Below are 13,182 nucleotides of genomic sequence, written 5' to 3'. Positions count from 1 at the left end.
TCGCTGCTAATTCGATACTCAGTTATTGTATGATTACTTGGGCGGGGGGGGGTGGGGGTGCTTGAAGGTGACCAAAGGGTGACATTGTTGGGAAGGACCTGGTTTCATGGCTTCAAGGGAGAGGTAGAGGTGGCTAACCAGCCCCCACAGAAGAAGAGGGGCGGTCCTTCTCTTGGGAAAAAGATGTCTTAGTCTAAACCCCTAGGGAAGGGAAGGTCGTGTTGGGTGGGCCAGGGAACACTAAGTGGTTGGCAGTGTGCTGTTCACTGACTGATTGACGGGCGCAGAGCAATTGTCCTTGACCTTTGAAAAGGATTGGTGGCTGAAGAAAATGTCATCATCTTTGCTGTAGATGCTGCTCCTGTTTATGGTCATTTTTTTTTTTAAACCATTGAGAGACTCTCTTTGAACTTGAAAGATTTAGCATCACCCACCACATGGACCTGGTCATTTAGATCTGGGACTCAGTCCTTCTTGAGGCTCCCAGATTCAGTCACTCCTTCAGGCAACTGTTACATTGTTTTCATTAGTTTGCTAAGCATTTATTAAATGCATACTATTTGCATGCACCCTGTGAAGTCCCGAGGATACCAAGAAAAGCCAAAATCCTAAAAACCAAGCCCAGTTCCTGTTTTTAAGGAGCTCACAGTGTAGTAGGGGAAACAATAAACAAATAAGACTATGTACAAACAGGATAGAGACAGGATAAATTGGAGATAATCACGGGGGAAGGCACTTAGGGGGATCAGGAAAGGTCCCTTGCAGAAGGTGAGATTTTAGCTGGGATTTGAAGGAAGCAGAGAGATGAACAAGGAGAGTATTCTGGGATTGGGGGATGGTAGAGTCAGGAGGTAGAGTATCTTGTGGAAGAAATAGCAAAGAGGCTGGTATGTCTGGATCGTAGAATCTATGGAGGTGAGTAAGGTGTAAGAAGGGGCCAGGTTAGGAAGGGCTTTAAAAACCAAACAGAGGATTTTTTGTTTGGATCTGGTGATACTAATGGAAGCCCTGGAATTTATTGAATAGAGGGATAACAGTGAAACCTTCACTTTAGGAAGATTGTTTTGACTGATGTGGACTGGAGTGGGGAAACACCAGAGACAGGGTGACTGACCAACTTGCAGGATATTATAATAGTCATAAGTGTGAGGGAATGGGGTCTGCACTGAGGTTACGGCAGTATCAGAGGAGAGAATGATGTTCTGAAGATAGGATTGTCAGGGCCTGACAACTGATTGGATTTGGGGATCAGAGAGAGTGAGAAGTTGGGGATGACACCTGGATAAAGAGAGCCTTGTGACAGGAAGGATGGTGATACTTTCTGCAGTAATAGGGAAGGTAAGAAGAAAGGAGGGTATTTGGGGGAAGATGAGTTCAGTTTTGTACATGTTGGAGTTTATGATGTCTATAAGATATTCAGTTCAATATGTCTGAGACACCAGCTGAGTGACCCTGGGCAAGTCAATTAACTCTGTTTGCCTCAGTTTCCTCATCTGTAAAATGAACTGGAGATGAAAATGGCAAACCACTCCACTGTCTTTGCCAAGAAAACCCGAAATGGGGTCACAAAGAGTCCAGCATGACTGAAAAATCACTGAACAAGAGATATTTGGAGATGTGAATGTGGAGATCAAGAGAGAGGTTAGGGCTGGATAAATAGCTCTGAGAATCATATGTATAGAGATGATAACTGAGTTCACAGGAGCTGATGCAATCACCACATAAAATAGAGGTCATCTCGTCCAACCCCCTCATTTTATGGAGGAAGAAACTGAGGCCCATAGAGGTCAAATAACTTAGTCAAGGTGGTACGGGCAAGTGACTGAGTTGAGATTCAAAGCCAGAGCCTCCATATCACAAATTCATTATCCATTCCACTATTAGAAGATGACGATTTCCTCTTGACTTCTCAATTGCCCTATTGGGGAAAATAGAAAGGAAAAATCTAAGTATCATGTATTCATTCAGCTTGTCTTTCCTAAGTTCTCAGGTACTCCCAGCCTTGTTCTCAGCTGTGCTCTGGGGAGGACTGTGAAGGAGCAGATGGGGCCCAGTCATCAGTGAGCTCAGAATCTGGGGAGATAAAAAGAATAGAACAGGGGCAGCTAGGTGGCGCAGTGGATAGAGCACCGGCCCTGGATTCAGGAGGACCTGAGTTCAAATCTGGCCTCAGACACTTAACACTTACTAGCTGTGTGACCCTGGGCAAGTCACTTAACCCCCATTGCCTCACCAAAAAAAAAAAAAAAATAGAACAGATGAGATCTGTCCTCTTGGAGCTTGCCTGAGAGCAGGGGAGATAGGAGAGAACAAACCCTAGATGATCCCACTGGGAATTCATGATATAGAGAAAGAGGGTGGGGGGGATCAGACCCTGCTTGTCCTTGGGAGCTCATTGTAGAGCTCACAGGGAGAAGAGAGGAATAGCAGACCCCAGCCCTGCCCTCAACGGGGCACAGGAAGCCCACACAAGGAACAGACAATAAATATAGCGTATAATTAATTGTACAAATGAAAGATGGTGACTAAATAATAATAAGGATTCAGGGGATTGGTGCCAGTGGGGCTCAGGGAAGGCTTCTGGGGGAAGATGAGGTTGTAGCTGGATTTCCAAGGTGTTCATATTGCTATGGAAAGCTCAGGGTGTCTGAACTATGCATGTCCAAATTTTGTGGGAAAGAGCTGGGCTCTAAGCTTAGGATGTTCTCTCATCTCCTAGTTTCCCCTTTTTGGTTCCTGATTGTAGTGGAGTAGAAAGCCTTGAATTTGCATTCTGAGTACCTGGGTTTGAATCTGGACTCTGCTATTTGGCACATCACGTAGCTTCAGAGGCCACAGGGGTCTTCTCATCTGTAACTTGGTTGAACTAGATGAGCTTTTTCTCTCTTTGTTGTTGTTGTTGTTGTTGTTTTGCGGGGCAATGAGGGTTAAGTGACTTGCCCAGGGTCACACAGCTAGTAAGTGTCAAGTGTCTGAGGATGGATTTGAACTTAGGTTCTCCTGAATCCGAGGCCAGTGCTTTATCCACTATGCTACCCAGCTGCCCCCGAAGGTATATAATATGGAAATGAAAGAGCCAGAATTCGGGCCTAGCTCTGACTATAACAAATTCCATACTCTTCACATCTTGCTGCTGCCTGTGTTCATGAAATTCTGGGCTTGCTCACCAGCTGTTGAATACAAAAGGGTCAGTCGTTACATCAGTAACAAGATGTTCATGCAGATTCTTTTACTAAATTGTGCCCATGGCACGGATGTTTGCTGGACCTTTACAATGTGGCTCTTTATTCTGTGGTGTGATAAGCAGCCTTGCTTATCGAGGATGGGTCATGTGAGCTCACTAATCATACCATGGTTGAAGACTCAGAAATTTCAAATAGTACAGGTAGATTTTCAAGGGTTGCTGTAAGATAGAAGTTGTTTTTTGGAATACCAAAAACCTCAGAGGTGTGAGCAGAACAGAGTTCGGACCTAGAGGTCAGGAGACCCGAGTTCTAGTCCTGCCTCTGTTACTGATTCCCTTTATGTTGTTTAGCAAGGCCCTTCCCCATTCCAGGCCTTAATTAACCTCTTAAAAGTGGGTGGGAGGGGGCAGCTCGGTGGCACAGTGGATAAAGCACTGGCCATGGATTCAGGAGGACCTGAGCTCAAACCCGGCCTCAGACCCTTGACACTTACTAGCTGTGTGACCCTGGGCAAGTCACTTAACCCTCATTGTCCTGTCTCCCCCCCAAAAAAAAAGAAGTGGGTGGGAGGAAGAGGGAGGAAAGTTGGGCTTGGTGGTCTACAGGGGTCTCCTGAGCCCTCATGTTCTAGGAGTCTCTGAACAGTTCCCTTCTCACTATTGCTAGTGTCCTCAGGGATACAGGATCCAACCATAATAATGATGATCGCTAAGATTTATTTTGTTGAGGCAATTGGGGTTAAATGACTTGCCCAGGGTCACACAGCTAGTGTCAAGGATCTGAGGCCAGATTTGAACTCAGGTCCTCCTGAATCCAGGGCCGGTGCTCTATTCACTGTGCCACCTAGCTGCCCCCTTAGGCAAATCTTTAACCTCTCTGTGTCTCAGTTTCCTGATGTGAAAATGTGAGGGTCAGATCAGGAGGACTCTGAGGCAGCAAATCTGTGATCCTTTGAAATGAAATTGTTTCAGTTTTTATCTGTGCCAGGTCCCCGGAGATCCTTTCTCTGGAGTTTGTTAGCAAGCTTCTGGGCTCCTTCCTCTTACTGGCCTTTTGCTTTGATGACCAGTCAAAACAAACAGAATTAGAAGAGACTGGCTAACACCAACAAGCCAGCCGTGCCTTTTAAAATTCAAACAGCCCTGCCCTTAAGAGGATAGTTGTTGTTTAGCTCTACCTGTTTCCTGGGTGAGGAAACCCAAGCCCTAGTTGGAGAAGACAGTTTATATAATAAAGACCTTGAGTGAATTTGCCCGGTATGAGTCAACAGTGTGACATGGCAACCGAGAGAGCCGGCATGATCTTGATTGAATTCAATTTGTCACAAGCACCTATTACATGCAGAGCAGCTGCTGACCCATATTGGGGTCCCCTGTACTGATGGGATCATAGGTCTGGTCCAAAAAACAAGATGTTTTGCTATGATGTAAGGCATTATGGTAGATAAAGATAGAGGGCCTGCCTCAAAGTCAGGGAAATTGCTGGCTATTTGACCCTGGGAAAGTCACTTGAGGCCTCTTGGTACCCCAGCTGACTAATTCTCTAAGGAGCAGAGCAGTTACTAATCTGAGTATGTAGTGGGAGTTTTTACACTGGGATTTCCTTCTGTTAATGAAATTACAGTCCAGCCACTGCTTCTTCCTCTCCTTGCCCTCGAAGTATAGAATACTATAAGCATGCCCTAACCAGAATCAGGTCTTGAGTTCAAATCCAGTCTCAGACACTGACTATATGATTCTGGACAAGTCATCTGTTCTATCTGCCTCAGTTTCCTCAACTGTAAAATGGAAATAATAATAGCACCCACTACCCAGGTTTGATGTGCGGATCAAATGAGATAAAATTTGTAAAGTGATTCACATAGTGCCTGGCACATAGTAGGCATTTAATAAATGCTTGTCTCTCCCCCCACCAAAAAAAGGATCATTCTGGGGCATTTAGGTGGCTCAGTCAATAAAGCACCAGCCCTGGATTCAGGAGGACCTGAGTTCAAATCCGGTCTCAGACACTTGACACTAGCTGTGTGACCCTGGGCAAGTCATTTAACCCTCATTGCCCTACCCCTCCCCCCCAAAAAAAAGAATCATTCTACTTGGCATCAGGGATACAAAGAGAGAGAAAAATAATTCCTGCTCTCAAGGAACTTATATTCCAGCGACGGAGTATAAGTCAGTAGGTCAGTTAGCATTTATTCAGGGCTTCCTATGAGCTGTGCTGAGCTCTGTGGATACATAGAAAGGAAAGGAAGAAATAAAAGCCCAGTCCCTGTCCTTGATGAGCTCACATCCTAATGGAAGGAAGGTGTTTGTGCGTGGGGGTACGTAGTATCTGTACCGCTAGGTACTTGTAAAGACACACACATATATATGATGATTTGAGGGAAGAGCGAGTATTGTTAGCCATGGGGAGGGTGGGGAACTCAGCAAAGGCTTCTGGGAGGAGGTGGTTCACTAGGGGAACCTAAAATGAAACTGAGGCTTCTAGGAGTTTCAGAAGAGGAGGCAGTGCCGATGCCTGGAATATTAGGTAGCACAGTTTGGTTGGGGTGTAGTGTACTGGAAGGTAAGGAATGTACAGTCAACCTGGGAAGGTAGACTGAAACTACATTGTAAAGAGATTCAACTGCCAAGTTAGGAGTTTGGATTTTATCTGTCTTCAGACACTCAGATGACTGTGCAACCCTGGGCAAAGCTCTCTCACACTCTCTTCCTCTGTCTGCCTCAGTTTTTTCAACTGTAAAATGGGGATAATAACTGCACCTACCCCCACAGGGTGGTTGTGAGGACCAAATGAAGTGATATTTGTTTTTTTTAAAAAGTGTTTATCGGGGCAGCTAGATGGCGCAGTGGTTAAAGCACCGGCCCTGGATTCAGGAGTACCTGAGTTCAAATCCGGCCTCAGACACTTGACACTTACTAGCTGTGTGACCCTGGGCAAGTCACTTAACCCCAATTGCCTCACTTAAAAAAAAAAAGTGTTTATCAGAATTCCCTTCTCTCTCCCCCCCTCCCCCTTCCCTCTTCTCCCCCTCTCCCCCTTCCCCTGCCCACGTAAGGAGTTAGGAAAGGTTGAACAGTCACTGTTATCCTCAGAGTTGTACTTTAGGAAGATATTTTGGTAAGTCTTTGGAGGCTAGATTGGAAAAGAAATAGACTGGAAACTGAGAGTCCAATCAGAAATTATGGGATGAGAACTTGGACTAGGGCCTCAACTAGGCCATGTAAGTGGAGTGAAGGGGAGAAGTATGATCATGAAAGCACAAATTTAGAACCAGAAGAGACCTTAGAGGCCACCTAGCCCTCCCCCCTCATTTTACTGAGTCCCAGAGAGAGTAACTGACTTATCAAAGGTCACATAGGAGATACATGGCAGAACCCAGAATTGAATTTGGATCCTCTGTCATAGTCAATGTTTTTCCCATGGTCCCATTGCCACCTGCAGGGGGTAGATTAGACAAAACTTGGCCATTGATTGGATATTGGGGAGTGGGGGTGAAGGAAAAGGAAGAATGGCACAGAAGAATTCAAGGTTGTAAACCTTATATTGGGAAATTGGATCAAAGCTGGTTGTTCCCAAAAGAGAAAGAGGGAAATTTGAAGAAGGGGTAGTTGAGGGGGAAGGAAACAAGAGACAGTCAGAGAATCACCCTCTCCTTTCTAGAGACCTGGTTTCTCAGTGGAACTTGGGCAGTTTCTAGATCATATGAAGGAAATGAATTCTATTGTAGAGTGCGATGTTCCTATAGACATTTGTGTGATTGGAGACATCCACCAGGCAATTGGTGATGGGAGATAGAGGTTGGGGCTAGAGATTTTTTTAAGTCAGCTGCATGATAATTAAACCCATTGGAACTGAGGAGATGAAAAAGGAGCCGAGGACAGAATGTTGGGGGACATTTTTTTTTTTTTGGTGAGGCAATTGAGGTTAAATGACTTGTCCAGGGTCACATAGCTAATAAATGTTAAATGTCTGAGGCCAGATTTGAATTCAGGTTCTCCTGAATCCAGGGCATGTGCTCTATCCACTGCGCCACCTAGCTGCCCCTGTTGGGGGACATTTAACAGTAGGGTGGGAGATGGACGGTGATTCAACAAAGCCGAATGAGAGCGAGCAATCGGATAGGGAGAGGGCCAGGAAAAAATATCATCCAAGCCAAGGGAAGAGAGAATATCCAGGAAGAGGTCAATAATGTCAGAAACTTCAGAGAGGTACAAAAGGATAAGGATGAAGAAAGAGCCATTGGATCTAGCAATCGAGAGTCATCATTGACCTTGGATAGAGTGGATTCAGTCAAGAGGTGAAGTTGAGATAAAAAATTGCAAGGGATTGAGAAAGGCAGAGGATGTGAAGAAATGTAAGCAGTAGATGTAGATGGCTTTTTTCTAGGAGTTAGGCTGTGGACAAGAGAAGAAATACAAGGGTAGCTTGAGGGGATGAAGTTGAAAGAGTCAAGTAAAAAAACAATTTCTTTCAAGTAAAAATTTTTGAGGATGGTGGTGACCAGGTCATGTTTATAAGAGCTAATAGAAGAGGAGAGCTCTAACAGTCATTTTCTTTCTTATTTTCTTTTGGGAAATTGGAGGGAACGGAATCAAGAATACAAGAATATGAGTTGGGTTAGCAAGGTAAAGGTCACCTTCTTTCTGTGGTACTAGAGCAAATGTGGAGAGACTGAGGAATAATGTTCTGAAGTATAAAATTAAGATAAAAATAAGGGGGTTCTGAGGTATAAAATTAAGATATAAAAAGAGGAAGGACATCCTTCTCTTCCAAATAGCTAACATTTACAAAGTGCTTTAAGGTTTGCAAAGTGCTTTATATATATACACATGTATGTACAGGTATACACACACAGGTAATTTAATTCTCACAATAACCCTGGGAGGCATTGTTTTATTATTATCCCCATTTTATAGAAGAGGAAACTGAGGCTGGCAGTTATACTTGCCTAGGATCACATGGCTATTAGGTATCTGAAGCAGGAGTCAAACTTGTCATCCTGACCCCAAGTCCAACACTGCCTACCAAGCCACCTAGCCTCCACTTTCTCAGTAAAATATGAGGTGAGGGGGGCAGCTAGATGGCGCAGTGGATAGAGCACTGGCCCTGGAGTCAGGAGGACCTGAGTTCAAATCCGGCCTCAGACACTTAACACTTACTAGCTGTGTGACCCTGGGCAAGTCACTTAACCCCAATTGCCTCACTAAAAAAAAAAAATGAGGTGAGGGAAGAAATTTGGAACAGCCACCACTATGAGGAGTGTGATAAAGCATCAGTTAAGGAAGAATGAAGAAAGACTGCCAGGTGGCAGCGAAGATGTGGTTGAGATTAGATTATAAATAGCAGTCTATAGCAGACTCACTCAGCCAAGGTGCGAGGGGACCCAAGGTCCGAGTGCTGATGGGGGCAAGGCCTTGAGAGCAGAACAGATTGGGTGATGGGATTATATGATGTCCATTATAGGGGTAGGATTCAAAGGGAGGAAAGGTCTAGGGGCCCTGTTTTGTGAAGAACAGGTTGAAGCAGTGCTTCCCGGAGGGAAGAATAGGTCCCCTAGGCTGACACCCGAATGGAGGGGCCTGGAGTTGGGGAAGGATGGTGGGGCTACCTGCATGACCATGGCTGTGGCCGGCTCACCAGCATGGAGGATACTGTCAAGGTCGATAATGGAGCTGGCCCTGTAATTCTTTCCCTTAGCTCAAACCTGGAGGATCCTTACTAGGCCTGGGTTTGGGCTCCTTCTGTGTAATCTGCCTGGGGGAGTATCTTGGACTGAGTCTGATTTAGGGTAAGGGGACAAGGCTAGGAAACAGGTAGGTTTGGGCATGGCCAGGTTGGGAGCAATGAGCAGCAGAACAACTTTATGCTGGAGATTACAAAAGCCCCCCTTGGCAGGAGTGGCATCTTATCTTCTGGAGGAATTTCTAGAGCAAACCCCACCCGCCTTCCTCTTGAGTCTTAGGCTTATGGGAAACCCTCTGAGGTTAACCAGGTGGTGGGATACAGCCTTGGGAGCTTTGAAGCAAATATTGGTTCGATCCCAGTTATGCAGCCACACGGATGTCTGTGGTGGAGTGGACAGAGAACCAGTCAAGCAACCAGAATGGCCTGAGTTGAAGTCCAATCTGTGATACATACTAGCTATGTGACTCTGGGGAAGTCAGCTCTCCTTTCATTGTCCCCAGCAAATCTCCAAGGTCCTGTATCTCAGGGAAGTTGATGGTCTGTATTGATTATAGGAGCCAGCCTTTATAGTGTGCTTTGAGATTTGCACAGTGCTTTCCAAATATTAGCTCCATTTGGATTCTTGCAACAACCCTATGAGGCAGGTGCTAGCCATTATTCCCATTTTACAGACGAGGAAACTGAGGGTTCCACAGCTAGTAGGTGCCTGAGGCTCATAACACTTTCCACTTCATCACCGGCTGCATGGATATAGAGTTTCTTTTCAGGAGCTTCACTATGCCAGTGAAGTGGCAGGAGTGTTGGGGGCGGGGGGAGGAGTCAGGTCAGAACACAACATTTAAATATCTGTGGAAAGAGCCTTGGTTTGGAGGTAGAAGACATGGGTTCTAGTTTTGTTCCTTCTACCAGATTTCTTTGTGATGTTAAGTAAATCATTTGTCCTGTCTGGACCTCAATTTCCTCCTCTATAAATTAAGGAAATCCTGCCCTTAGTAATATTTTAGGTTCACCTCCACCCCTTTTAGAGATAATGGAGGAGGGTTGCTGCAGGGTTTTTGGTGTAATGTTCTGGGAAGAGCAATTTTCAGAGCAGAAAGGTAGGCTACTGAGTCCCTGCAGGAAGGTTGGAAGGTAAGAGGGGAAGGGTCTGCCTGGGGGAATGAATGGGGGAATAAATGGGTCTAACACACACTCTCTCTCTCTCTCTCTCTCTCTCTCCCCCCCCCCTTAGTCTCGAAGCGTGGACAAACAACATGCAGTAATCAACTATAACCAGGACAAAGATGAGCACTGGGTAAAGGACCTTGGCAGCTTAAATGGGGTGAGTTGACCTCTGGAGTCGCACTTTCCCTGAGGACTGAAGTCTGTGGTGCCTCCCAGTCCCTTGTTGGCCTAGCTGCTGAGGGGGATAAGTGCGGGGGAGAAGGAAGGGATATTTTTCCCAAATAATTCTTTCTTCAGGTGACTTTAATTCTTTTTTTTTTTTTTTTTGGTGAGGCAATTGGGGTTAAATGACTTGCCCAAGGTCACACAGCTAGTAAGTGTTAAGTGTCTGAGGCTGGCTTTGAACTCAGGTCCTCCTGACTCCAGGGCCAGTGCTCTATCCATTTGATGTATTTTTGAAAGTTTTTCATTCTGAGTAATTTAAAACAATTTAAAAAGTCTTGTTGATCAGAAAGATAAGCCTTCAGAACCCTGGGAAATTTTCACTGTGGCTCATGTCCCAAGGTTTCTGGAGAGTGGAGTGTTACTGTATAAAGTTTTGGGAACCGGCTCATGTTCTTTATATGGAATTTCCCAAGTGAATCCTGGGGCCAGTCTCTTATGGTGTAGTGGAAAGAGCATTACTGAACTTGGAGTCAGGAGAGACCTGGTTTCGAATCCTGACTGAGACATCTAAAACCTGTGTATCCTTGGACAAGTGACTTTCTATCTTTGAGCCTGTTTTCTCATCTCTTCAGTGGGGCCTCATATGCTGTGCTGTCTCCCAGAGCTAGGGTGAAGAAAGCACTTTGTAAATTTCAAGGTTCTGGAGAATGCCAGTCATTATTCAGATGATTTATCATGCTTGCCATGTACCTAGCCCTGGGCTCTGCCAACCAGCTTTAACACGTGTTTATTCCAGGAGATTAGGAATGGGGAAAGGGAGGATGGAGAGAGTTCAGCAGGGTCCCGGGAGGCATCACCTACCTACAGTTGGACATCTCTCTACCCATGATAATCCTTTGGGTAATAGAGTGTTAGCAACAAGGCCTCTGCTCCAGTCTAACCCCATTTTTCCTTTCTCTACACAGACGTTTGTGAATGACGTGCGCATCCCTGACCAGAAATATGTCACTCTGAAACTCAACGATGTAATCCGCTTTGGCTACGATATCCTTTTTTGGTTGTCTGGGTCTTCCTAGGGTTTTCCTACTTTCCCCTACCCACTTTTGTTTCTTCCTGTCTCTCATTTCTCTTGGAGCCAGACTTTTTTTGGTCCTTCAGAGGCAGACCCAACACGTCGCACTGTGAAGTCCGTCAGGTGACATTTGCTCATGTGGCAGCTGGATGGTGTGTTTCATAGCTCATAGGGAAGTGATAATGAGACCAAGATTATGTGTTTGTCTGTGTGCAGGGCATTCAGTCTCCTAGAGAGAGAAGAACTATTTCTGAATAAATATCTTTCATTGACCATTGGTCCCATGGGGCACCAGGTGAGGATGGTATAGGTAGCTTAGTATGTACATCCCTGGGGCTAGAAACTGTGGTTGACAAGTGGAGGGCTAGGAGGGTCACCACTGTATGAAGTTGTTATTTATTTATTTTTCCTTTTGGTTGTATTAGGATGACAGCAAGAAAATTTTCCATCCTTCCCTCTTTCTTCTTCTTCTTCTTCTTCTTCTTCTGCTTCTTCTTCTTCTTCTGCTTCTTCTTCTTCTTCTGCTTCTGCTTCTGCTTCTGCTTCTGGCAATTGGGGTTAAGTGACTTGCCCAGGGTCATACAGCCAGTAAGTGTTAAGTGTCTGAGGCTGGATTTGAACTCAGGTCCTCCTGAATCCAGGGCCAGTGCTCTATCCACTCCTCCCTCTCTTGACGCTATTAAAATACCCCTTTATTTATGTAAATAGTTGGTGAATACATTTAACAAGTGTTTTCTGATTCTTGCTCAGCCTTATGTTTGGCAGTTACTCTGGGAGAGACAGAGGAAGGAAGGAACACAATTCAGCTCATGATGTTGGGGAGGTAGATGGGGAGACTGAACCTTGTCTTCAGAAAGCTCATCATCTTGGAGGGTAACAGGGGAGGAGCAGACCAGGGCCTGGAGGGGGGAGTCGAGGGATGGAGATGTGAAATAGAGGAGGGTAGCTCATGTATTGGGTGATATTCAGGAGCCAAAAAGAACCTAAAGGGATTAAAATAATGGGTCAAATCTGATAAAGTGAAATGTTTCCTCCATCAGATCTAGAGTCCTCATTGATCTCAGCAGATGTTGAGAATGAATCCTGATCCATTATAAATCTTGTCAGGGTTGTCTCATAGATATTGAATGAATGAATGAAAAGCACTCACTAAGAACTTATGATGTTCAAAACGCCGTGCTAAGCCATGGGGATACACAAAGAAAAAGTCAAGCTAGAAGCAAGGATGGTGGGAGTGGGGAGGATTTGGGGGGATTGGAGGGGGGATGGCTTCCGGTGCCTTCACACTTACTTGTCCATCATTGGCAGCTGGTCAGCATTTGGTGATGGTTGGTGGTGGGGGAGATGGGCCCCTTCTTCATAAGCACTGCTCTCCTCTGTGATAGCTGTGGGAAAGATTGAAGGCAAAAGGAGAAGGGGACGGCAGAGGATGAGATGGGTAGATAGTGTCATGGAAGCAACAAACATGAGCTTGGACGGACTTGAGAGATAGTAGAGGATAGAAAGATCTGGTGTTCTGTGGTCTGTGGAGTCACTAAGAGTTGGGCAGGACTGAACAACAACCACCACAATGGATAGCTGTGGCTGACATCAGGGTCAGTAGCCTGGGGGACATTGCATTTCTCAGGGCCTTTGGACTCAGGGGACTTTCACCAGAGTTCCAGACAAGGAGGAGATTGAAGGGCTGGTGGTGATGTGACTTCTCTCGTCTCACTCTCAGGGTGTCTTGCTGCCATAGCTAGGCTGGCTTGCCAGCCCTAAAGGTGGCAGTTGTTTGGCAGTTGGCATTTATAGTGGGCAGGAATGGCAGGGCCCTTCCCCATAGGAGTTGTTCTCCTCCATGTATTTTTTTTGTTGTTGAGGCAATTGGGGTTAAGTGACTTGCCTAAGGTCACACAGCTAGTAATTGTT

At 45.5% G+C, this 13,182-nt stretch overlaps 1 protein-coding gene across 2 annotated transcripts in view; it reads left to right on the top strand.

Annotated features, from left to right (window-relative positions):
* Window positions 1–13,182, top strand: part of CEP170B (centrosomal protein 170B) — a 110,073-nt gene that overhangs the window by 30,567 nt on the left and 66,324 nt on the right. For both annotated transcript variants that reach the window (XM_043981574.1, XM_043981572.1), the window contains exons 3-4: window positions 10,102–10,191; window positions 11,165–11,243. In XM_043981574.1, coding sequence (XP_043837509.1) covers window positions 10,102–10,191; window positions 11,165–11,243 — 169 coding nt within the window. The remainder of the gene's footprint in view (window positions 1–10,101; window positions 10,192–11,164; window positions 11,244–13,182) is intronic.

This window comes from Dromiciops gliroides, chromosome 2 (genome assembly GCF_019393635.1).
Source record: "Dromiciops gliroides isolate mDroGli1 chromosome 2, mDroGli1.pri, whole genome shotgun sequence".
Classification (NCBI taxonomy): Eukaryota; Metazoa; Chordata; class Mammalia; order Microbiotheria; family Microbiotheriidae; genus Dromiciops; species Dromiciops gliroides.
This window is presented reverse-complemented; position numbering and strand designations above follow the sequence as displayed.